At 40.0% G+C, this 22,674-nt stretch overlaps 1 protein-coding gene across 2 annotated transcripts in view; it reads left to right on the top strand.

Annotated features, from left to right (window-relative positions):
* The first annotated feature begins 429 nt into the window (after positions 1–429).
* TENT4A (terminal nucleotidyltransferase 4A) overlaps positions 430–22,674 on the top strand; it is a 58,696-nt gene continuing 36,451 nt past the window's right edge. For both annotated transcript variants that reach the window (XM_053957526.1, XM_053957517.1), the window contains exons 1-7: positions 430–1,629; positions 15,206–15,329; positions 16,730–16,776; positions 17,680–17,800; positions 19,325–19,432; positions 20,124–20,252; positions 21,322–21,535. In XM_053957526.1, coding sequence (XP_053813501.1) covers positions 812–1,629; positions 15,206–15,329; positions 16,730–16,776; positions 17,680–17,800; positions 19,325–19,432; positions 20,124–20,252; positions 21,322–21,535 — 1,561 coding nt within the window. In that variant the 5' untranslated portion in view covers positions 430–811. The remainder of the gene's footprint in view (positions 1,630–15,205; positions 15,330–16,729; positions 16,777–17,679; positions 17,801–19,324; positions 19,433–20,123; positions 20,253–21,321; positions 21,536–22,674) is intronic.

The raw sequence follows: 22,674 nt of genomic DNA, 5'->3' as shown, positions 1-22,674 counted from the left end.
CAGGCTCTTCTTGGCGGTGCCAAGCAATAGGACAAGAAGCAAAGGGCAGCAACTGATGCAAAAGAAGTTCTACCTAAACATGAGGAAGAACCTCTTTCCTGTGTGAGGAGGACTGGAAACTGGAACTGTTCCACATTGGAACAGGTTGCCCAGGGAGGCTGTCGCGTCTCCCTCCCTGGACATTTTCAAGAACTGTCCGGACGCAATCGCGTGCCAAGTGCTCTGGGACGCGTCTGCTTGAGCAGGGAGGCCGGACCACTGTGGTCCCTTCCAGCCTGACCCATTCCGTGACCCTGGGAGTTACGGAGAGGCCGGCACCCGGCCGCGGCTCTCCCCGCCCGCCGCCGCGGCTGAGGCACGGCCGCCGCGCTCCGCGCCGGCGCGGGCGGGCGAGCGCCGGGGCGGGGGAGCATTCCCAGCTCCCGTCTCCCTCCCGCTTCCCGCGCATGTGCGGTTGCCAGGGCGGCCGTCTCCGGTGAAGGTTTAAAATCTGCGGGACATGCGCAGTGCCGGTTCTGGCCCTGGCGAGGGGGACACGCCACATTGGAACGGCGAGCGGAGCGCTCCGGGCAGCGCCGGGTACAGTTTGCGCCGCCTTCGCTTCCTCCCGAGCCGCGCTCGCCTCGCCCGGCTCTGCCTCCGGCCGCCCTGCCGCCCTCGCTCGCTCCCTCCCTCCTCCCCGCGACACATGCTGCTGCTGCCGGGCCGCTCCTAGCGCCGCTGCCGGGCCGAGCGAGCGGGCGGTGAGCGGGCGGCGGCGCGGAGCTCTGGCCGGGCAGTGAGGGACGGCGGCGGCGGCGGGCGGGCGTGGATGGATCCCCGCGTGGCCTGGATCCAGCCCGAGCAGAAAGGACCTGCGAATGCGCTGTGGATGCAGATCTGGGAGACCTCGCAGGGCGTGGGGGGCCGGGGCGGCGCCAGCTTCCCGCACTACCTCTGCCTCAACTCCCCGGCGCTGGACTCTGCCGCCTCTCCGCCGCGCGGGCACGGCTGCGTGCGGCTCGGGGCGCCCGGCGCCTGCTGCTCCTCTTCCTCGCCGCCTTCGCCTTCGCCTTCCCCGCCGGCCCTACTGACCGGACTGGTGCCCGCTGTCCCCGGCGGCCCCGCGGCGGTGAACGGCGGCGGCGAGGGAGGGCGGCGGCTGCAGAAGTCGCCTTCCGTGTCTTCCTCGTCCTCCTGCTCGTCGGTGGAGTCCGGCACCGAGAGTCCCGGCTTCTCCTCCTCGGGATCGTGCAGCGGTGGCGGAGGCGGCGGCTCCTCCTCTTCCTCCGGCGGCCCCCGGGCGGTGGCGGTGGCTCCTCCCGGGCTGCTGGGCAGCGGGGCTGGACCCGGGGAGTTTTTTAACTTCCACGAGAACAAAGTGAACGCTGTGAATGGGCACCACCAGCCGCCGCACCCGGCGCGCAGCCCGCACCCGCCCCCGGCGTCTCCCCAGCAGCACCAGTACCACCCGGGCCGCAGGAAACGGGAGAATAAAGCCAGCACCTATGGGATGAATTATCTGCTCTCCGGCAGCCGCGGCGTCGCCGTCAACAACTCCCCCCACCAGCAGCGGCAGCCGCCTCAGCCAGCGCTGCAGAGCCCCGGCACCCCCTGGAAGACCAGAAAATACAGCCCGGGCGTGCAGGGGTGAGCAGCCGGGGCCTCGGGGGCTGCTGCAGCCCCAGAGGGAAGGGAGGCCTCGGCCGCCTCCTTCCTGCGGCCCCTCCGGGAAGGGGGGCGGTGGGTTGGGATTATAAGAACTCCTCTGGACCCGGCCGCGGCAGGGGGGCCGATGGCAGGGGATAGCGGGGCACAAACCCATGCCCTTTTGTAAATCACCTTGGTCTGTGCCGGCTGGGTGGTTCTTGGCTGAAGCAGCGATTCATGCAGTGCGAGGGAGTCCGTAGAATCAAGGGGTTAGGCCTTACTTTGTAATAGATTGAGAGGTGAAGTTGTCAGAGGTCACCTAGAGTAATTAAAGCAAGGATGCGTGCAGGATGCTTGTCAAGCTACCAGGTCTCAATTCTGATTGTAAGGGGGAAGTGAAAGGCTTCCGTTCAGAGGAACTCAAAACCTTTGTGTTAATTTTTAAATGCCTCTGCTTAAGCTGCGGCAAGCTGGTTAGCTTGGGGAGTGTTAGCAACATCGCTTGAAAGGGAGGTGCCGAGTTCTGTCTGAGATAGACATGGAAGTCAATGTAGTTTTGGAACATTTCTCTCAAGTGTGTTTTAGTTCTAGGATAAATTGAGTCAGCCAATACCTGTACAGAAATCTTGTCTTTTTGAAGAGAACGTTTTTATGAAGCTTACCGTATCTTGTAAGCCATACCTTTCTCATATAAATGGGTAGTTAGTAAGGCCGAGTATTCAGTTTGATCTGATTGGCATGGAGAAGGGACTAAAATTGAACAAAGTGTGTCTGGGATGCTTTATGAGATTTCTGTATTACACCTGTCAAATTTCATTCAGTCAGGGGGAAATGCTGCTTTCTAAAGTTAAGGTTATTTTATTCTTGGAAAAGTTGCTGGCTGCATTGACTGACTGTAGCAGATTTCTGATGTCACTTCAAAAATAGTTTCTTGGAACATCCTAACATCAAGACCCTTGGATGCCTGTGGAATAAAGGCATTGCATATTTGTAGAGGGGAAATAGCTAAAGATAACAGGGTATGAGCTGGAGATTTTTAAGTGAGAGATTTAACTTTATGACTGTGTCTTCCTTTTCTCTTTCATGTAGTACTGTCAGGTGCTGAGTATGTTAAAAGTTATGAAGAAGTATTAAAGTACATTTTAAAAGTTCTGTTTTTGCAAACCATAACCTCGGGAGGGCTTGGACAAGACTTATGATTACTGCTTTTTAATTTCAGACTGACACTGAAAATTCAGATTTCTTACAGGAAGCTAGAATTTGAATGTTTAAGAAGCATCTTGCGCTAGGAGCTTTGAGTCCTATACTAAGAAGTTTGTTTGTATGTCTCAAGTTCCAATACTATCTTTAAAATAGTGTGAAGTTTTATTTTTTTGTTTTCGTAGAGATGTGGTAGAGCACTGAGTTAACTTTTTAATTGAATTTATGTCAACTCAGTGGAAGTGAGGCGGATCTCCAGGCAGGTGGAGGAAGGAGCAGCCTGAGTTCATCCAGCAGGTCTATGGCAAATGGCAAATTGGTAAATCAAATCAAAGTGTTGCAAGTTCTGTCCTGTAGCTGTTAGGCAGCACCACCTATGCTTCACATAACTTCATTTTTCATCTTCTGTCCATTTTCTTTCAGCTTTTGTGTAATAGTGGCAGTGCCACTCTTCAAGTATGAATTTCTAGAGAATCCATACACAAGGAAATTGTTTAGCTGAGATCCAGTTGTGCTATTCAGTTCTGTAATGTAGGTAGTTCTTTTGCTGATGTGTTAATTACAAGTTTTTTGCTAAATATCTTTGAAAGGGAAGCTGTGTTTCCTGATCTTCTGTCGAGGATCTCTGTTACAAAAGTGGGACCTGATTCTGGCAGTGGGATATCAGTAACTGCAGCATGTGTGATCCTATAGTTCCAGAGCATTCCTTAAAGTAGAAGGAGCTAACTAGTGCTGAAGGAGAGCATGAATCTTGAAACCATAGACCTAAATATGACAAACAGTTTCTGCCTTAAAATTTGAGTTCTGCTACCCAAGGTGAATCTTGAACAGGTGTATATTGTTAAACAATTTTCTCTATAGTGTTAGTAATTTTTTATAAAGTACTTGCATGATTGAGATAAGAATATTTTCATGGATGGATTTAGGTATCTATCTTCTTTACTAAGTCCCGTTCAGGGGTGAGTTTAACTTTCTCCTGAAGCCTGGCTGGTGTGTTATTTGGCAATTCAAATGAAAATGCACTGAAAAGGCTGGGATGGGGACAGATCCCTACAGGAGTTTCTTGTGGATCCCTTATGTTCCTTTAGTTGCCTGCTGTTTCCTGGAACTGTCTGCTAGGTCCTGAAGTATCTCTTTAATAACTCATCATCTGTTGACAGAGCATCATCAGTGTTGCCGTCCTGGTATATGCAACTGTTGAAAAATGTGGTCCTGAAAATCTTCAGCTGCATTCTGGTTTGGGCATTGAAGAAGGACTTGATCATAGGTGCTCTTAGGCTTACCCTGTACATGAATGGTAGAGCTTACTCTGCTGTGAATATTGTTTGTAAAACAATGCTTTTCTACAACACGCTGAAATTTCCAAGTGATACGCAGTGGCTCACAGTGTTACTGTATTGTCTTCTGGTAACAGAGTAAGCAGGGTAATCTCTGTTAGCCCTCTCCCAGGCTGCAGTCGTACTTCTGATGAATTGCCTGCATGCTTTGAAGCAGTACTGTGCTCTCCTGCTTTCTCATTCAGAGCTGAGGATGGCATGTAGCACTGCAAGTCATCGTTTTATTCACACTGCTTGTAGTCAGTGGCTTTGTGATGGTAGGTGTGGTGATGTTTAGGAATACTCTATAAATGCTGTGTTTTCTTCTGTTTTATATACATCATTCCTTTTTTTTTCCAGTGGCCTCATGCTTTCACCACTTTGATAGCAGCATGACAGTCTCGGTAAAGGAAATTTTTCCCAAGTGTGACAAGCTATGTTGATTAGATTTCATCCTAAAGCTGTTCTTTTGGATGCCCATGTCATGCTTTTAACAGAATTTTGGAAGGTAAGGAGTGAGGAGATTGAAGCCATATTTATTCCAGTGCTTCAATAGAGCGATTAATATAGCAATAGTGGAAATTCCTGTGTGCCTGGATTTAGTTTAGGACTACGGATGACAAAATGATTGGTTTCAGATGCAAGGCAGAGAAGTGTCCTTTAACATTATGAGGTTAGTTCAAACTGTTGTGACTGATGTTCAGAACTGCATGTTATTTCTTGGTACTGTAAAGTATCCTCTTGTGTGTAAAACTGCATCTAGCCTCTTAGGGTGTGTATTTGTTCAGCAAATACCTTCTGTTTCTCTAAAGTCAGTATCTTAAATATATCTGAGTAATTTAAGCATCCAGAGAGTTTAAAAGTGTTCAAATATTACTTCAAAAGATGGCATCAAGCTATTCTAAACTTTTTGCTAAGGCCTCTGCTGCTTTTGTTTGGATGCACAGCTGATGGAGTGCTTTCTTTGAAGATGTTGGTAATAGCTTGTGAATAGTAAAAAATCACATCAGATTTAATTATTTTATTTCTTAATATGAATTTAACAAAGTAAGTAAAAAATGAAAGCATTTTTTACAATATGAGTCTGTACTGCTTAATACCTTCAATTAAGTGTTCAGTCAAATTGTAGATGTTGCATGAGATTAGTGCTGAAATACCTGGCATATCTGCTTGGCACATTACAGTGCTGTGCAGAAACAACACAACTGGCTTGTTGAGGATTAGTTTGGGTACCAGAACTGTTATGATACATTGGAATGGTGCTCTGCCTGGACTAATTAGTGTTGCACAGTGTCTGATGATTTCCTGCATTCATTTTCCCCCCTATTTAGCTGTTGTCTGTAACTCTCTCTTGATAATGACACACAAGTCGTGCCAAAGAGTACAAGAGCACCAAGAACTCTACATTTCCTTATACTGAAGGAGAAGTCAGGGCAGCATTCCCTAATGGCTAGAGCAGGTACTTGGGGAGAGTTCTCATAAGCAAGGTAAGCTTATGACAGTGCTTCTACAGAAGACTTGTTTCAGTGTTCACCAGTTTGCAGCTGAATGATATTGTGCACAAAAAGTGATGTCTAGAGATACAGTGGTGCGCCTCTATGCTAAGCTTATATTAGATCATCTTTATTTCTTCACCTGTATGCAGTGTTTCTAATTCCAGTCTTAGAGGGTTTTTTTGTATTTTTGATATATTTCAGACTAATATAACTAAGATAAATTTAATTACAGTTTAATATTAAAAATCCATTGCATTCAGGGCTGTGCATAGCTGTGATTGCATGTTTGTCAACCCTTTCTTCTTATTATCCTGCTGTCAGAGCTGTCAGATGTAAATAATGTGTGGGCATGGCACACTGTCAGCCTCTTCTGCAAATTTTGTTTTCTTGTACTTTGAGCTGGAAGAATGTAGACTTTGGAAATGCTCTGAAGCCTTTACTGTCTGCAGTGAGATGTCCAGCACTTGTAAGGGCTTTAGGGGCCTTCCAAGGGTGGTTATTCTTGACTTCTCCCTGTGCTTAACTGTGTGTGCTGTCTTGCTGCAACACCTTCTAGTAAAGAATCAACACAGTGGGCTATGCTTCACCCACACTGCTGTCCAATTCTTGGTGTCTGCTGTCTGTGGTGCTAGGTGGACACCTGTAGTGGAAGTGTTAATGTAGGTGGCAGCTCACACTGGCATGTTACACTCAATTCTTGTTTTGCTTGACTATAGGGTCAGGGTAGAACTAGGCAGTGTATGCAGGGAGAAGTGTGGAAGTAGTTGCCTGTTAGTCATAGTAAATTTCTGGAGAGAGCATCAGGGTGTAGTTAAATGGATTGTTTTCATTCCTGAAGGTTGGTATGGAGGGAAGTTCCAGGGTAGCTGCTGGATGAATTGTCCAGAAGAACAGAACATCTCTTTTTCTGTGGTCAAGTATGTTAGCTTGGTAAAGCACAAAGTTTTCATGCAAAGTGGGTACCTAGTGTAGAGTTAAGAGACTGATGCTGTGGGGAGTGGAATGAAAGGAATGTTTTGGCAGCAGTAGGCTCCAGAGTCACCAGAGGTACTAGAGGTCAGAAAGGCTGAGCTACAGTAGTAAAACATGAGAAGGCCTTGCCTGACAGGTGCTCACATCTGCATGTAAAGGAGAATGGGACATGTTTGGAGCAGTTTAATCCTGGCATTAACTTCATGGTGTTTTTGCCAGTTGTTAGGCTTTGGCAGTAGAGACAGCTGGCACAAAGACATCAACAGCTGTACCCTTAGAGGCCAATGCCAGATATTGGGAAAAGAATATATCAACATGAGCTTGTGGTGATATTTTCAGGAAGCATCTCCCAGCTTTAAATTATTAGTGGTTCTTGGACTACCTGGGTTCTAGGCAGTTCATTGTTATGCTTATTGTATGAATTTTGTATGAATGTGTCTTGCCTTGATCTTTTATGATCTGGGATTAGTAATGACCTGTGGGAAGATGTTCCTCAGGAAAGCTATGCATTATGTAATGATTTTTTTTTTTTTTTTTCATCCTGAAGCTGTCACTAGGGTTGTAGTGGCTGCCAGTTGCAGGTCTGTGCAATACAGAGGCAGACCATGAGTGCTTTTTGCAGGGGACTTGAAAAAGGAGGAGGGGGGAGGTTGAATCACCTGACAGTTGTTTGTTTTCTAGTCTGTTAAATAATTTCTTGTATTGAAACTGTTTCCTGCCTCTAGATGTTTATCTCCTCTGTATGCTTTGCAGTCCCCGCTTTATCTTTGGGACTCATATGAACCATACCTGTGTGTGATAGTGTCACGGTATTCCTGCATCTTGGGCTATCTTGTTCTATCTTGTACTTTGTCTCCTTATTACTAATGTTGGACTTGCCTGACGTTTTTGTGCTTGGAGGCTTCACCTGTGATCTTCCTTTAATATGGAAACTAAGAGTTACAGTTGCTTGTTTCCTGTTTAAAACATTTCTTCATATATATGAGGGGTCTTTCCCCTCATCCCCTGTCAGCTTAATTTCTTCATAAGCTTGCATAAGGGTGTATGGGGCTATTGTCAAATGCCATTTGGAAATCCAAGAAAATAATAGATTTTCCTGTGTGGTTCTCTGATTCTTCCAAGTAGCTCTGAATGTTGTTTTGTTTTTTTTTTCTTTTTTCTCTAAGACACTATTTCCATTCATGATAGTTATATTAGCATCTTGATATAGTCATAGCTATTCACTTATTGCATTGATTGTGCTTTAGGCTACTTTGACTATTTTGAATGTCCAAGCTAATCCTTTTAAATTAAAAAAAGAACGACAACTACTTAATGTTCTGGTACAAATGCAGTATTGAGTGAGTATGAGTTTTTGTGTATACTGAATTACCAGGAATAGGTTTTGCTGTGAATATTTTCTATTAAAAAGTTTGGGACAAGTTCTTCTTTCATAGTTGTGGATCAGGGAAGTCTCTGAGGAATTAAAAAAAAATTACTACTCTACATATCATGCATTGGAATAATTTAACTTTCTCTGTACTGATAACTTAATTCACTTAACAGAAGCAAGTTTTTGGTCTCTTGAACTAGTTTAGCCTTTCTCAATCATAGATTTGCATCTCGTTAAGTTGTTCCTCATAATCGTTGTTGATAGCCTTAATCTTCCAATCCTCTTTTCCTGCTTTGTATATGATTTCAGGATTTCTGAAGACATCTTCTCATGGAATCCTATGACAAAGTAGTAAAAGCTCCTTTTTTCTCCTAAAACCTGATTACTGATGCACACTAAACAACCAGTGTGATATCTTTAGAAGACTGAAACACATTGTTCTTTTGGTTATGATTTTAAAGGAGCTTTCTCTATTATATGGCAAACTGCAGCAATACTTAAATCCAGAAAATACTTTTCTAGCTTTTTTTTGCTTTGCAGAGATGCTGACTTTGAATGTGAAGGGTTTGTTGCCAGCAGTGCTTTGATGGGTGCATTTTGAGTTAGAGTCTGCTGCTCAGAATTATGTCAAGAGTTGCTTCTCTTTAATGTTTCAGTGGCTAACCTAATGTAATGAATATCTGATCTACACGGGCATAATTTGTTTCTCATCACTAATATGTTTCTGCTGTTGCAGTCTGACTTGTCTGGGATGTTAATCGCTTGCTATCTTTGAGCATTTGGAAAAGAATTGTATTAAGACAGGAATTTCAGGGTTTAATGGTTCTATTTATTGGCATAGCAAGCTTGCTGATTCAGTCCCAAGGTTTAACATACAACTGGTGCAACAAAATTATGGTGATATTTTCTTGGTGGTGTAGGGAAGTCCATCAGTCCAAGTCAGGAATAATGCACTTCAGAAGCTTATGTAGCAGATCTACATTGCCATGTATCGAATTGGAGATGTACATTTGCTTATTTTTAATTTTTTTTATGATGCAGCTTTTTCAGAGCCCATCCAGCCATTAATAAGGTAATTGGTTGAGTTTTATTGGATTGATATAGTTTGCAGAAATATTTCAGTTTGATTTTCTTCAAAATGCAGACAAATTCTGTTACTTAGGTCTGGAAATTTGCAGTGTAAATCAATCCAACAAACTTAGTTTCTTGAGTGCATCAACTGTCAAAGTGTTCTTAAGAGGTAAAATCAAATTGGCAAGAAACTTGGTCTGAAGTTAGGATGGGCTTTGACTTGCATGATTCTGGGGCAATGAGAAAGCTTAGAGAGGAAATAAGAACAATATGATCTCTTGTGGAAAACGTACAGTATATTTTATAAACTACTGTTTTTTCTGTGGATGAGAACAAATTACTTTTTTCTTCTAATATCCCCTTTGTAGCTAACTTGCAGAGTAAGCTCAATTCTTACTTGAGTTTGGTATTTAGGGTACCTGTCTGTAAAACATTTCACAGCTCTGATTCATAAGTACTATATAGTTGAGGTTTTTTTTTTTTTATTCTGCCAGTCATTGTAGTTTGCTGCCTTCCATACAATTACAGTGACAAAGTTAATTGCTGTCTGAATAATGTAGTAGTATGAGACTGATTTGGTGCAGCAATATGGTCTGTGAGTGCAGCACTGTGTTTTCATAGTTTCTCCCATCTGTAAGCTTAGAACATTGCATAGGGCATAGAGTAGTACTACCTGAGCCTTACTGGTGTTGTGGAGGACTAGTACACAAAGGTAAAGGCATCTGATGGGTGTTGTGAGTGGAAATGTGAAGAATTGTAGTTCATCTCTTCTTGGTCATAGCTGTATTTTAGCCCCTTTTGCAGATGTCTTAATCTTAGATCGTACTGGGAGAAGTCTGTCTCAGAATGCATTCTTGCTTTCACATGCTCTCTCTTTCCCTCTGTGTATATTTATATATCAATATGTGTCTCCTCCTTTATTTCACTGAACTGTGTTCTTTAGTTTTAGACCGTAAGACTGACTGATTTCAACTACTGAATGCATTTGATTGTTGTAGTGTGAGATTTCACCTGCATTTCCATGACAATGCAATTGTGCTTTGCCCTAGTCACAGGTGAAGGTACAGTTCAACAGATTTCCAAAATATGTGCAGTGACTGACGTGCATTTCATCATTTAGTCTTGAGACAGTGAAGTCACACGTGTTTTGGAATTCCTGTTTCATTGAAAGAATGTATTCTATGACTTGTAACCTTTATTTCCACAGTGATTCTTTTGAGATGCTGTGTGTACCTCCCCATTTCTTTACCTCCATTTTCTGTGCATCCCTAGTATTAGACCCCCATGCTTTAACTGTGGCATCTATTCTTTCCTTTTATAAGCTCACTTGGGTGATGTGTAAGCCTTCAGCTAGAAAAATACTCATTTTAGTAAATAAAGAATATATTTTTAAGAAGTATTAGTTGTTCCACATAAAAGTTGCAATCACGTTTGTACTGTTCCTTTAGAGTACATTAATGTGCTTAGTACTGTTGTCATGTTGAAAAGGAACCAGATGCTTACTTGAGGGAGCAAAGTCTCTGTAGGTTTTAACTTACCTTCTAATTTGTTGATGGTGATTGAGAATTTCATTTCACTGCATTGAAGTGAGCCCTTGAAGTAATAAGTCAATCTTATGTATAATAATGTTTGCAGTAAATGAGTAAAATGGATGATCTCCTTTCTTAGAAACCTGTCTTTGGGGAAAAACATGGCAAAAGTGAGAATGTTACCTAAGTGTTATTTTAACCTAGAGGCTAGAAGAGTGGCTACCTTTCCTTAAACAGTAGAAGGGATAATTTTTTGATAAACAGAAGATGTTAATTTTGTTGCAGTAGTTCAGCCTGTAAGCAGCAGATGCTTGCTGTGCTTAGCAGTAATAACATCAGTAAATGGTAGGTTCCTCCAGGCTGTTAAAATTAGCAACCTGAATAATGTGGCAAGTACAAGTAGCCTCTCTTCTTCATTCCTGTGTTCTAATCTTTGCCATCTTATATTAGGTAAGAGTACAGTTATAGCTTACCAAAAAGTTTCTTTCCCAGTATTTCTATAAATATAGTAAAGCTGTCTTGTGAAAAAGTTGATTAAAAGGCCTACATTTGTTAGCAAAGTAATACAGTAGTCATCTTAAAATGCTACAGGAGATTGCTGGGTGCTGTGATGCTGTTGGGAATCCAAATTCTTTAAGAAGATAGAAGGAAACTGAGAAGACTTACTTGTCTATATGTTGAGGGAAGTTCTATAAAAAAAAGAAGAGCTAGAATGTTACTTATATCTGCATGTACATCATGTGCTGCAGATGGAAATTGTATTCCTAATGATTAAAATACTGTCACAGTCCTGGCTTAAAAAGTGCTTATGAAAATCATAGAGGGTACGTGGACAAAATACTTAAGTAAAAACTATCCCTGTATTGGCTGGCTGACTATTCCACGGTTATCTGTTTTTTTCAGACACTGCATTATTCTTTCAGCTAGTAAGAAGTTATACTGGGATTAGTCATGAACAGCATACAGGATCTTGTTTTATATACATGAAAGTTAGGGCTTTTTGTGACAGTGTTCCAATAATTTATCTGAGCAAAAATGTTTACAAAAATGCAAACTACTGTAACATTAAATTTTACAAAAGCATCTCTGTTTTGAGAAGCTTCCTCAGGAGTAAACCAGAAGGTAAAATGACAGTGGTTGTGCTGCCATATGCTGACTGTGAGTATAGCATTGATTCTTACCCAGAAGGACAGAGACCCAGAAGATGATCTCTAAGAAGTAGAAACTGTTGAATTAAGGAAAACTAGAAAGAGCAAGCAAAATAGAAGTCTTTTAAGACAGAGGGTTGAGAACTGGTTTGCCAAATGCATTAAGACTTGGAAGTCTTGCACATCTAAAGCAAGAAACTTGCCAGAGTCAGTAGGGCTCAGAGAGAGATGTGAAAGGGCACCAGGGGGAACACAGACCATGTAGTAAGAACTAAGTGAACTAATTGCTTTCTGTCAGAGAAGGACTTAAGACACTTAAGAAAGCTTTGACTCCAGGCAACTGCAATTTTAAATTTCAGTAAGAGTTTAAATCCAGTCAGCAGAATAATACCGGTTATACACCCATGTCTTGTGGTGTAAGAATTCTTGTGGCCAAAGAATTCTAGGGTAATTAGCCATGAGTATGACTTGAGCTCTAAATGAGCTTTGGTATCTAGATCTCTGCTGTTGTCCCATTCAGATTGAAGCATTAAACCAAGTACTTGCCAATGTGAAGTAGAAAATGTGAACCTGACTTCATATTAAAGAGCAGATGAGGGAAGAAAATGTAGACTAGTGATGAGTGGTACTCTTCGGAGTCTTTCATAACGTGGTTAACAATTGTGACTGCTAATCATTGGAAGAGAGGCTCTGTGGGGCGTCAAAGTGAGAGTACTTGTGGGTTGGCTATTTTCCTGAGCTCACTGATGCACTGGGGCTGCTTTTGAAAGGCTGTGCTGTGTGTGGTAGAGGTTGTGATGGGGACAGATCCCCTTTTATTCTCTTCCCTAATACAGGATGGCTACTGTAAGTGCATTTTTTCCCCAGAAATGTCTAGATCTCCTGGACTGGTTGAATGGGGCTGATGCCATAAAAACCCAGAACTTCCTGCATGGCCAAACATAAAGAAAGGGTCTAGTGCATGTTTTGATTAAGGTAGTTGTGTCTCACAGGTCTCATTTTCTTGAAGGATTAATTGTTTATCCATATTCCTGTTGTTCAGTTTGATAACACAACTGCTGATTTTTTTTCAGAGGAATGTTTGAGATTCTTTTTGAAGAGTGTAAAAACCAAACATTTACAGGTTTGCTGGGTTAGTGCTTAGAAAGAGCCAAAGGAAAGAATAAATTACGTACTTTATAATAAGGGAAAGTTACAAATAGAATTATTCAAGACTATTGCTCGATATGTTCATAAATACTTGGAGGGAAGAAATGAGTGAGAAAAGGATAGAAAGGATAATAGAAAGCTAGAGCTGAGTGCAGACAGACACAGTGGGAGTTCATTGTTCATTAGATTATAAAACTGCTGGTAAAATTAAATTCTAGTAAATATAGAATCATGACTGAAGAAAAATAATTCAGGCTGAATGCACACAGTGAGTGGGCTCTATGTTGATAGTTTTGTTCAGAAAACACCTTGAAGCTCCTTCATTGTGGTTTCTTTTAAAGAGCAGCTGTGTACTCAGGTACCCTCAAGCAGCAATATTTCCAAGTGTAGGGACAATAAAATGAAAACAGGTATGTGACCTGGATTGAATGGCAGAATTACATGTTGACTGTGTGTTTCTGCCCACCTGTCAGAAAACGTGGTACAAATTGAAAACAAGCCAAAGAAGGCTAGCAGTGATCAAACTTCGGACTTCCTCTTGTCAAAGGAGACAAAAACCTCGTGAGGATTAGTAGCTTGGAAAACTACTGGTGGATAGAGATAAATGGATTGAGAGCTGGAGAAGTCTTGTGTTTTGAGATAACTGCAAGTAACAACTTTTTTTGCCCTAGGAAAAGAAACATCAGATAAAATCATTAACAGGCAGCAGTTTAAAATAAAACACACTTTATTCTGATGCATACTTAAATTCACATTGAATGCTACAAATAACAAAGCAGAAATGGACTAAAATCTGGAAAAATCTACGGAATGAAGTTCTTTGGGCTAATAGGTATCAGGTTGGGATTCACCCTGAACGTATGCCAGATGAAATTACTGGAGGCTTGGAAGGATGGCTACCCCTTTGCTTTTCTTGCTTTTCTTGCTTTCACCCTGTATCTGCCTACTACAGATTATTATAGGCAGAAGAATAGGAAGTCTTTAGGCTGTCCCCATTGCTTTTAGGTGTATTCAAGTATTTTATTCATTGGTCTTTTTGTCTTGGAAAGGTAGGAAAAAAGCTTACTTTCTATAAACAAAATAAGAGCATGTTAGTTTGTATTTTCTGTCTTGCTCTAAAATTTTGAATCAAGGGGATTCCTCAGCAAATTGAAATGTTAGTTCAATCTGCTGTGTAGTTAAGTGTTCAGTTGTGGGTCCAAGCTCAGTTTAAGAAAAGAGGGCAAACAGTAATTCGAAATATTTCTGCTTTTTGGAAGTATCTTTGAGCTTTGCTGCAAAAGTCTTTGTGAGAAGAATGGGAAAGTCTATGGGAAGAAATACTGACACTTAAATATTAGGCATGTGGTCTCTTGGAAGTTACCTGCTAGCAGGGGAGTTACTGAGTAAAATGAATTGCAAAAGTCTCAGATGAAGAGTTGAGTTCTACTAGAGAGGTATTAAATTTTCCTTTTGGAAGGCTAAGTATATAAACTATAGATTGATTTTTTGGGTTTAGGAGAGCATTTGGATTTCACTATGATGTTGACTAGGTATGTTTCGTGAGTTAGACAGAAATCTTAGAAATATGTCAACATCAAAAAGATGTCTTGGGAAAATGTCACAGCAGTAGTTATTTGCATTTTTGTTTGCCATGGCTTGATGCTTTTCCATTGAAGGCAAACATGACATTCACCTGAATACTCAAATTTGCCAGCAATAGTTCTGTAGTATTGGTAGATGTGAAACAAAAGGGCTTAATAGGTGTATAAGGTTCCAGTGTCAGGACTCCTCATGTAACATTGGTATAAAAATACTTTACACTTGAGAATAAATTTAACATTTCTCACTTTGAGTTCAGTTGGAAGGTCATTTTCTGTATGAATGAATGGCTAATGAAGGGCCTGAGTGTCAAAGTGTCTTGATTTTACATCAAGAAATACTCAAATGTCCTTTTTATTGTCCTCTGCAAAATTTCGTTAATGCCAGTGGCCTGTTTGCAGTCTGTGTAAATGCTACCTACACAGAAGTAAGAACTGCTGGAAGAATAAACCTGCTTGAAGACTTTAGTTGATCTTGTGCTACTTGACATTTGCATCATCATGTAGTTTTTGAGACTCAGCTTTGTTTTTTAAAGAAAAGGATCATTAAGATTCAGGAATTGAATTTGGTCTTCACTGCTGAGCCAGTAAGAAATTTAGTAAATGTCTGCTAGAGTTAGTGTTCTGAGCTCTTTGGTTAAAGGATGATATTAAATAAAGCCTATAGCCTGTTTCTTGTAAAATTTATTGTAACTGTTAAATAGTTCAATTGTCACTTTAACTGATCCTACTTTCTCCATTAGACTACATGAAGAAATCATTGACTTCTATGACTTCATGTCCCCTCGTCCTGAAGAAGCAGCTATGAGAAGAGAAGTGGTAAAAAGGATAGAAACAGTCATCAAAGATCTTTGGCCTACCGCTGATGTGAGTGCAGCTTCAGCTGTGATTTGTTTCTCTAGTAAATGGTATAGCTTGGTTCACTTAACCTTGCTATTATCTTTCTTTTAGGAAGGAACAGGTAGCTCTTCAAATTTAAGGCAATTGACTTAATATCACAGTTCTTGCAGTATTTGGAAATTTATTTTAAAAAGTGGGGCGTTTCAAACCTAGATTTTGGGTTAATGAATTGTACTGAATGTTTTTTCATTTTGAGAGCTGGGAATGTGAAGCTTTTAGTAGTGCATTTCTTAAAGTAAAAGCTTATTAAATTGTCTCTGTATAATTCAATTTTGAATATTATATTATTTATATATATTTTTATATATTTTTATATATATTTGAATATATATATATTTGAATATTATATTCTTTGTACTCTTCATGAATTTGACATTCAAGGAATGCTTTTGCCCCACTGTAGTGAGAAAATTGTACTCCCTGAGATATATTGCAATATAAGCTGGAGTAATTTCAAACACTTTGTTACCCAGTGAATAAGTCTGCTTATTCAAAAAGAACGTATTCTAAATTGTATTTCTAGCATCACCTTTGTGATTGCCAGATTGTAGCATTGTCATTAGCTACCAGAAAAATGTTTTAGACCCCTGTGATTTCATAGCCTTCCATGGCAGACAGTGAGGGCTCAGGCTACAGCACTGAGCTAAAAATACTGTGAAGCTTATCTGCTTCATCCTTGCCCATGCTTTTCCTTCATAGTGAGATTTTTCTACCTTGTTGAAATTGATGTAAACACTGAAAAGGGCTTGTGTTGCCTGGCAAAAAACTAAGTGAGATTGTGAATTGGGCTCTGCTGTGTCAGAGAGAGAACATCTCAGTTCTTTAGATGGGAAGCTCACTGCAAGTATTTGATGTGGTCTGTGGATGTATCTTCATTGTGCCTGCTTTTCCACACACAAACACTTGCTGCTGCTTCATAGTTATTGACAGTAAAATCTGTAGTATTCATATTTATCTGAATGACATGTTTAGATGTACCTGCTGGTTTTTAAACATAAAAATTTGGAAAAAGTTTCCCTTAAACTCTTTCAGTTTCAGTAAAGCTGTCCTGTAAGGAAAGGAAGGAGCAGGAGGGAAGGAAATTGGTAAAAGCTTGTACGTCTGTCAAACGGGAAATACATAATGAAAAGAAGTTGCTTAAATTTATTCTCTGCTAGCTGTATTGGTAGTAATTTCATGGTAAAGAAGCCCAATTTCCTCTAAAGTCGCATCTGTAAGAAAAAGTGTGTTTGTACGACAGTATATAGTAAAGTAACTTTTTTACTGGCTATATCCTTAACAACTGGAGAAAAATATGAAGTTTTGTGAAAGTAAAAGGAAGTGAGCATTCATAATTGCAAGACGTTTTCCTGCTGTGTTCTTTTCAGGTCCAGATATTTGGCAGCTTTAGTACAGGGCTTTATCTTCCAACTAGGTAAGTAATAGTTTACTCTTGTCTTCTTTTAGAGAAATGATGAATTTCAAATGGAATGTGCAAACGTGTCAAACTTTCAGTAAAACTTTTATATTTCATGTGACAAAGGGAAGAGCTTTTAAACTTCAAGATTTGCGATAAGTATTTGATGTATTATCTTACTGCTCTGCTTGTTGACCCTTTGGTGAATTACCTTTTCTTCCTTGTGTCTGGAGTTAGTCTTTGGCTTTTTTAAAAAACAGACAGTGAAATGGAATGTTTGGCATTTCCCCTTTTAAAGATTGTTTTGTTAAATAAGATAAATTACTAAGAATGTATCACTTATCACAGAGTTGCTGTGTAAAGTCAAAAGAACCATCACAGTGTTGTATTTCCATATTTTTGGAGAGCAGAATGTCTTACTTAATTTGGTATTTTGTATCAGTTAATGGTTCAATTGGATGTGGAAACCTGTGTAGCTCTGCCTTGAAGATGAAGTTGTCTTTATATAAATTACATTTTCAGAAGGAAAGCCCTGGAAATTTCATTTCTGTGAATACCAATCACTGATGAAATTCTTTGGATTATTAAAATGCCTGTCAACAGGAGTAGATAGATGATGGATGGAATTGGACTGTTTAAGTCAGAGGGGAGGGAGCATGAAAGGTAAAAGGGAAAGGAACTGAGAGAAAAACTCATCAGAGTAATGGAAGCAAGAAACTAGAATACTGCTTTGGGTCCTAAAACACTGTGGACTCTCTTGCTTAATGCTCCTAGAAGAAGCTTGTTGGGAACCTACACTTTAAATTGCAAAAAGATCACCATGTATGACTTGTAATACGTAGAATGCCAATCTTACCATATTTTTGGTAGTGTATTGTGTTTCAGATTTACTGGATTTCATGCTGTGTTCTTTTTGTCTAGTGATATTGATCTAGTTGTTTTTGGGAAATGGGAACGACCCCCTTTACAGCTGTTGGAGCAAGCACTGAGAAAACACAATGTGGCTGAGCCATATTCCATTAAAGTACTTGACAAAGCTACGGTAAGTAATTGCTTTGGAATATGGAACTGAAAAACTTTCAGACCCCTTCAGATATTGGTGATAAATAGTATTCTTAATTCCTGAAGCAAATTATATTGCCTTAAACTCTCTGCAAGATTTCGGTAGAATCTGTATGTGCTTAGCAATAGCATGGAGTCTTTTATATGGATGTTGGTAATTCTGTGTACTGTGTTTGCTGAAGGCCATACTTTATATTTATGTTGTCAATAAAGATCTGAAAGTTAGTATTTGCAAAATATCCAGTAAAATAAGTTAACTATTTGCATAATGTTTTTCTACTGACCTTTGAGAGGAATTTAAGCCAGTAACTAGAGGTGTCTAGCTTTCAACATGGTTTTCAGGTTGTCTTTGTTTCTGATGGCATAGTGAAGTGTTCCAAACCTAACATTGGGTTTTCCTGTCCAAAATATACTATTTGAGAGCTTTATGTCACTTGTGAGACTGATGTGTGTTATCTCTTGCATCTGTTTTGTAAGCCTGAATCATGTTGAATATGTTAAAAACTTAATGCATGAGAATTTTATGTTACTGAGCAAGTGATGTTTTCTTCAAGGGACTAAGGTGAGTATTCCAAACTTTAGTTAGCAAGCTTCTGTTTTGTGGTCTCTAAAACATTCTTGTTTTAGGTTCATAATATTCCTCTGGCTTTCATTAGAGTAGCAGTGCATAACAGTAGCTTTGTTAGTCTTTGGTTTACCTGAGAATTTATGGGATTATCAGAATCTGTATTACCAGTTAATGATGCAAAACAGCACTAGGCTAGGCTTACAATTCACTATTCCTTCTTATTTTGTTTCTTCTGATGCTGGTATAAAATGGTGCTATACTTCTGATCTTTTTTGTTTTCCATTTCAGATTAAAAATATGAGGAGTTCAATTTAAAGTAAATGTTATCAGCTGAAGCTTAGGTTATGATTGTAAGATGATTTTGTAGGGCACTGCCTTGGTGTGAGCTAAACTACATATTCAGTCATGTTATATTAATTTATTCCTGCCATATTATGGTGGCTTTTCTTTCTCTCTTCTGGCTTTCATTTGACTCTGCATTGAACCAGTTCATCTTGATAAATCAATAGGCATTACTTTCTGCTAGGCTGGTTTCCTGTCAGTTCAGTAAGTGAATGGTGCAATACTGGGTCAGAGGAATGCAGTTCCCACAGGTTATGAGATTACAAGATCTCCTATTAATTGGAATGAATCATTAAATTAAGTAAATTAATTAAATTAAGCTGTCATATGAAACACTGCTATTGCAGCTCTGAAGGCAGATAGCTAATGGCTGTGGTAGAGTACCAAAGTGATGGTAAGTTAATGTGGTTGTACATTAATCACCTCCCTAGAAAGCATTCAGTGGTCAATCAGGTTAGGATTGTTACCTCCTCTCAGACAGACTTGATAGCTGCAATCATTTGGACTGCTAATGTCCATTTGTCTCGAGTAAGCTAGAGAACAGCACCAGTGTTGTTTTTCTGGAGATTCACATTCTTGTCTTAACCTTTTCAGGTACCAATAATAAAACTCACTGACCAGGAGACAGAAGTGAAAGTTGACATCAGTTTTAATGTAGAAACTGGTGTGAAGGCAGCTCGATTTATCAAGGAATACATGAAGGTATCAGCCATGTATTGAATGTTATGCTACTTACCAAGGATGTGCTAGATGCTTAGCTAACCTTTTTTGGTATGGCTTGACAATTTATTGCTGAAGAGTATTTTCATTAATACTAGTTAAATACGATATTTTAATTCATTATCTATTCGTGTCTGTTCAGTGTTCCCTTTGAGTGCTAAGTGTTTGAGTGAATAAACCTGTACACAGTGAAAGAACTTCTATGATCATGTCTAGATTTACAGATAGGCACTAAACTTTGCTTCTGAAGCAAATCTCTTTTCAAGTTTTGCTTACCTTGAATTTAAGTGATGCTGCATTATGAATACTGTCCTGCTGAACTGTCAAAAAACAATTATTGTGTAGCTACACACTTAAAAGTTGCCTTTTATGCTCTGTAGTAAAAATACTATTTAGAGTGAAAGCTTTGACTATAGTAAGTGACATTGGCATTCAAAGAAGGATATAAAAGTCTTACTGTTTAGGTGGGAAATAAATTTGATGCGTAAAGTCTTCAATCGAATAAGAGTTGAAGTCTATTCATCTGTTTCTAGTTTCAGTTCTTCCTGTGGAAACACTGAATAGCACACCACTGGAAATATTTTTGTATTAGATGAATCTTTGTGTGCTGAGATTGTGTACTTCTTTGTTTTGGAATGTTGACATTTACATTAAGACTTGTTTTGCTTTGCAGAAATACTCTTTGCTACCTTACTTGATTTTAGTATTAAAACAGTTCCTCCTTCAGAGGGATTTGAATGAAGTTTTTACTGGTGGAATTAGCTCTTACAGCCTAATTTTAATGGCAATTAGTTTTCTGCAGGTAAGTCTGTTCCTTATTTGATTCCATGTTCTTCAAAATATTTTGTGTTCTGTACCTATGCCCCTTTATTGTACTGTTTCTTCAGATGCCCCTTGCAATGCACAGCATTACTGTTATGGGATCTGAGTGTTTGACTCTTGAAAGATGCTGTGGACTACCTCTCACATCCGGCATCTATCTTGTGTGAACTGGAACAGCAGCAGGAGCCTTGTGAGAGGCTGTGCATTGCTCTCTATACCAGGGCCTGTACCTGAATCATCTTAATGGTGCTTCATAATCTGCAGGATGCATTTTGTCTTTTTCTTCTCAGACTACTGGTACTAAATGTGCAGAGTAGTTGATTTCAGTGTTTATTAAAATGATGAAATCCAACAGTTAAGTTATTTTTTTTTCTTTTTCTTATATGGTGGTTAGGTTTTGACATGCTTAAGACTGGCAGATGCTGTACTTGACTGAAGAAATAGTCATGAGTTACAATGTTAGAAACAAGTTATAACTTCTCTTAATATGTTTTTGTGATAGTGAGCTTCCTACAAGTATGATGAGGTATGGGGTTAGCATCTCTCAGCAGCTGTGGTAATGGAAAACTTACATATTCTGCTGCTGGTAGTGTTCACTGAAATATTACTATAGATTTAGTGTACCAAATATAATAAGTAGAGCTAGAGACACAAACTGTATTTCAGTTGGGGTAACTAGATTGCCCCTCACTTTCTGAAAACATTGAGGGAACGCTATGCTGTGGAAGATCGGGTACTACTTTGTTACTAACTAGGTTATAATTTAGTATGCAGTACTTATTTCTTGGTTTTGACTTAGGGAAAAGAATTCCCTAATCCTCAAAAGCTATATGAGGAAAGATGAAAGAATTCTTTGGCTTTCAGATACTGCTGACATGCTGCCCCCTCTAGGTTGTGTGAGAGTGGTTTTAAGTACATGAAGAGTGAATTATTCTGTTGAGACTTATGTGAAGAAATACTCAGCTGTTTAAAGGAGATGTTTTTGTTGCCCTGTGTTATGGTCTGAAAACTACTAATTTTTTATATGCAAAAACTGGTTTCTGTTACAGCTACACCCAAGAATTGATGCCAGAAGAGCTGATGAAAACCTTGGAATGCTTCTAATAGAATTTTTTGAACTCTATGGAAGGAATTTTAACTACTTGAAAACTGGTATTAGAATAAAAAATGGAGGTGCCTATATTGCCAAAGAAGAAATCATGAAAGTCATGACTAATGGATACAGACCATCCATGCTATGTATTGAAGATCCTCTTCTGCCTGGTAAGACTGTACACTTCTTGCAATATTCCAGAGCTCTCGCTCAGCTTGTGCTCTCAGCTTGCATTAGTCCGTCAGACGAGTTGAGAAGCTGCACTGGGAAGTGGCTGTTGCTGCTGTAGAGGTACAGTCAGGTAGGAGGGTTGAGGGATATGGCCTTGAGGTCTCACGAGATTCTTAGCCTGAGTAAATTGGATTACATGCAAACAGTGCAATTGCATAATGCTTTGGAGATCCAGAACTGTGTTGAGTACATAATAAGAATCTCCAACAGTGCTGAGAGGTAGTGAAAGAAAGAATTCCAGGAAATCCTGGAAGGGGATGTTAGCAGAAGGGTTGGTAGCAGAACAGTTCTCCATTATTTGCTGTGAGAATGAGATTGGAAGGTGTAGGTTTTACTGCCACAGTCTGTGGTGCCATACTTCAGATAAATCACACCATATGGGAAAGAAATGCCCCAGGTGCAGAACCTGTCCTGCAGGGCAGTACCACAGGGACTGCACAGGAACAGGGGTGGGTATCTGTAAAAACCAGCTGCATTGTGGTGGTGGTGTGGAGAGCACTTTGCATAACTGGCTTCTGTGCTGCACAGAGGTCTTTAGGGAATGCCAGTTAGAGTTGCATGTTCTTTTGAAAGTACTTAACATAAAATTATTTTTTTTTTAGATTTGGTTTTAATTCAGTAACGCTCAAAATAATTGAGCTTAATTTTGGCTAAGTGCCTCAGGAAAATTTCCAGCTTTCTAGTACTCAGTTTGTATTCTATTTAGACCATCACAAGTAGCTGAAATTCCAAACCAGCTTTTTAACAAAGTCAATTTTCAGTTAATTTGGACTTCAGCACAAGTATTTCTAGAATGTAATTGGCAGTCAAAGTCCTGTCCAAATACTGTCCCATTTTGTGTGTAGACTGCTTATTTACAGTACTTTTAAAGCAAATACCAAGGATCAGGAGCTAAAGTTTGGCACCTTTCTAAATACTCAATATGCTGAATGTTCATATTTCCCTAAAACAGGTTTCAGGCTGTGATGCTCATTTGTCTAACCATGCCTCTGATATGTTTGTAACTCTGTCTATCATGACTCTTGTACTTGGCCAGGCATAGGTTAGGGTGTGATTTTGCGGAACTGTCATTGTCATT

The sequence above is a fragment of the Vidua chalybeata genome, chromosome 1, assembly GCF_026979565.1.
Source record: "Vidua chalybeata isolate OUT-0048 chromosome 1, bVidCha1 merged haplotype, whole genome shotgun sequence".
Taxonomy (NCBI): Eukaryota; Metazoa; Chordata; class Aves; order Passeriformes; family Viduidae; genus Vidua; species Vidua chalybeata.
The sequence above is the reverse complement of the archived record's forward strand: the minus strand, read 5'-3'. Positions and strand labels throughout refer to the sequence as shown.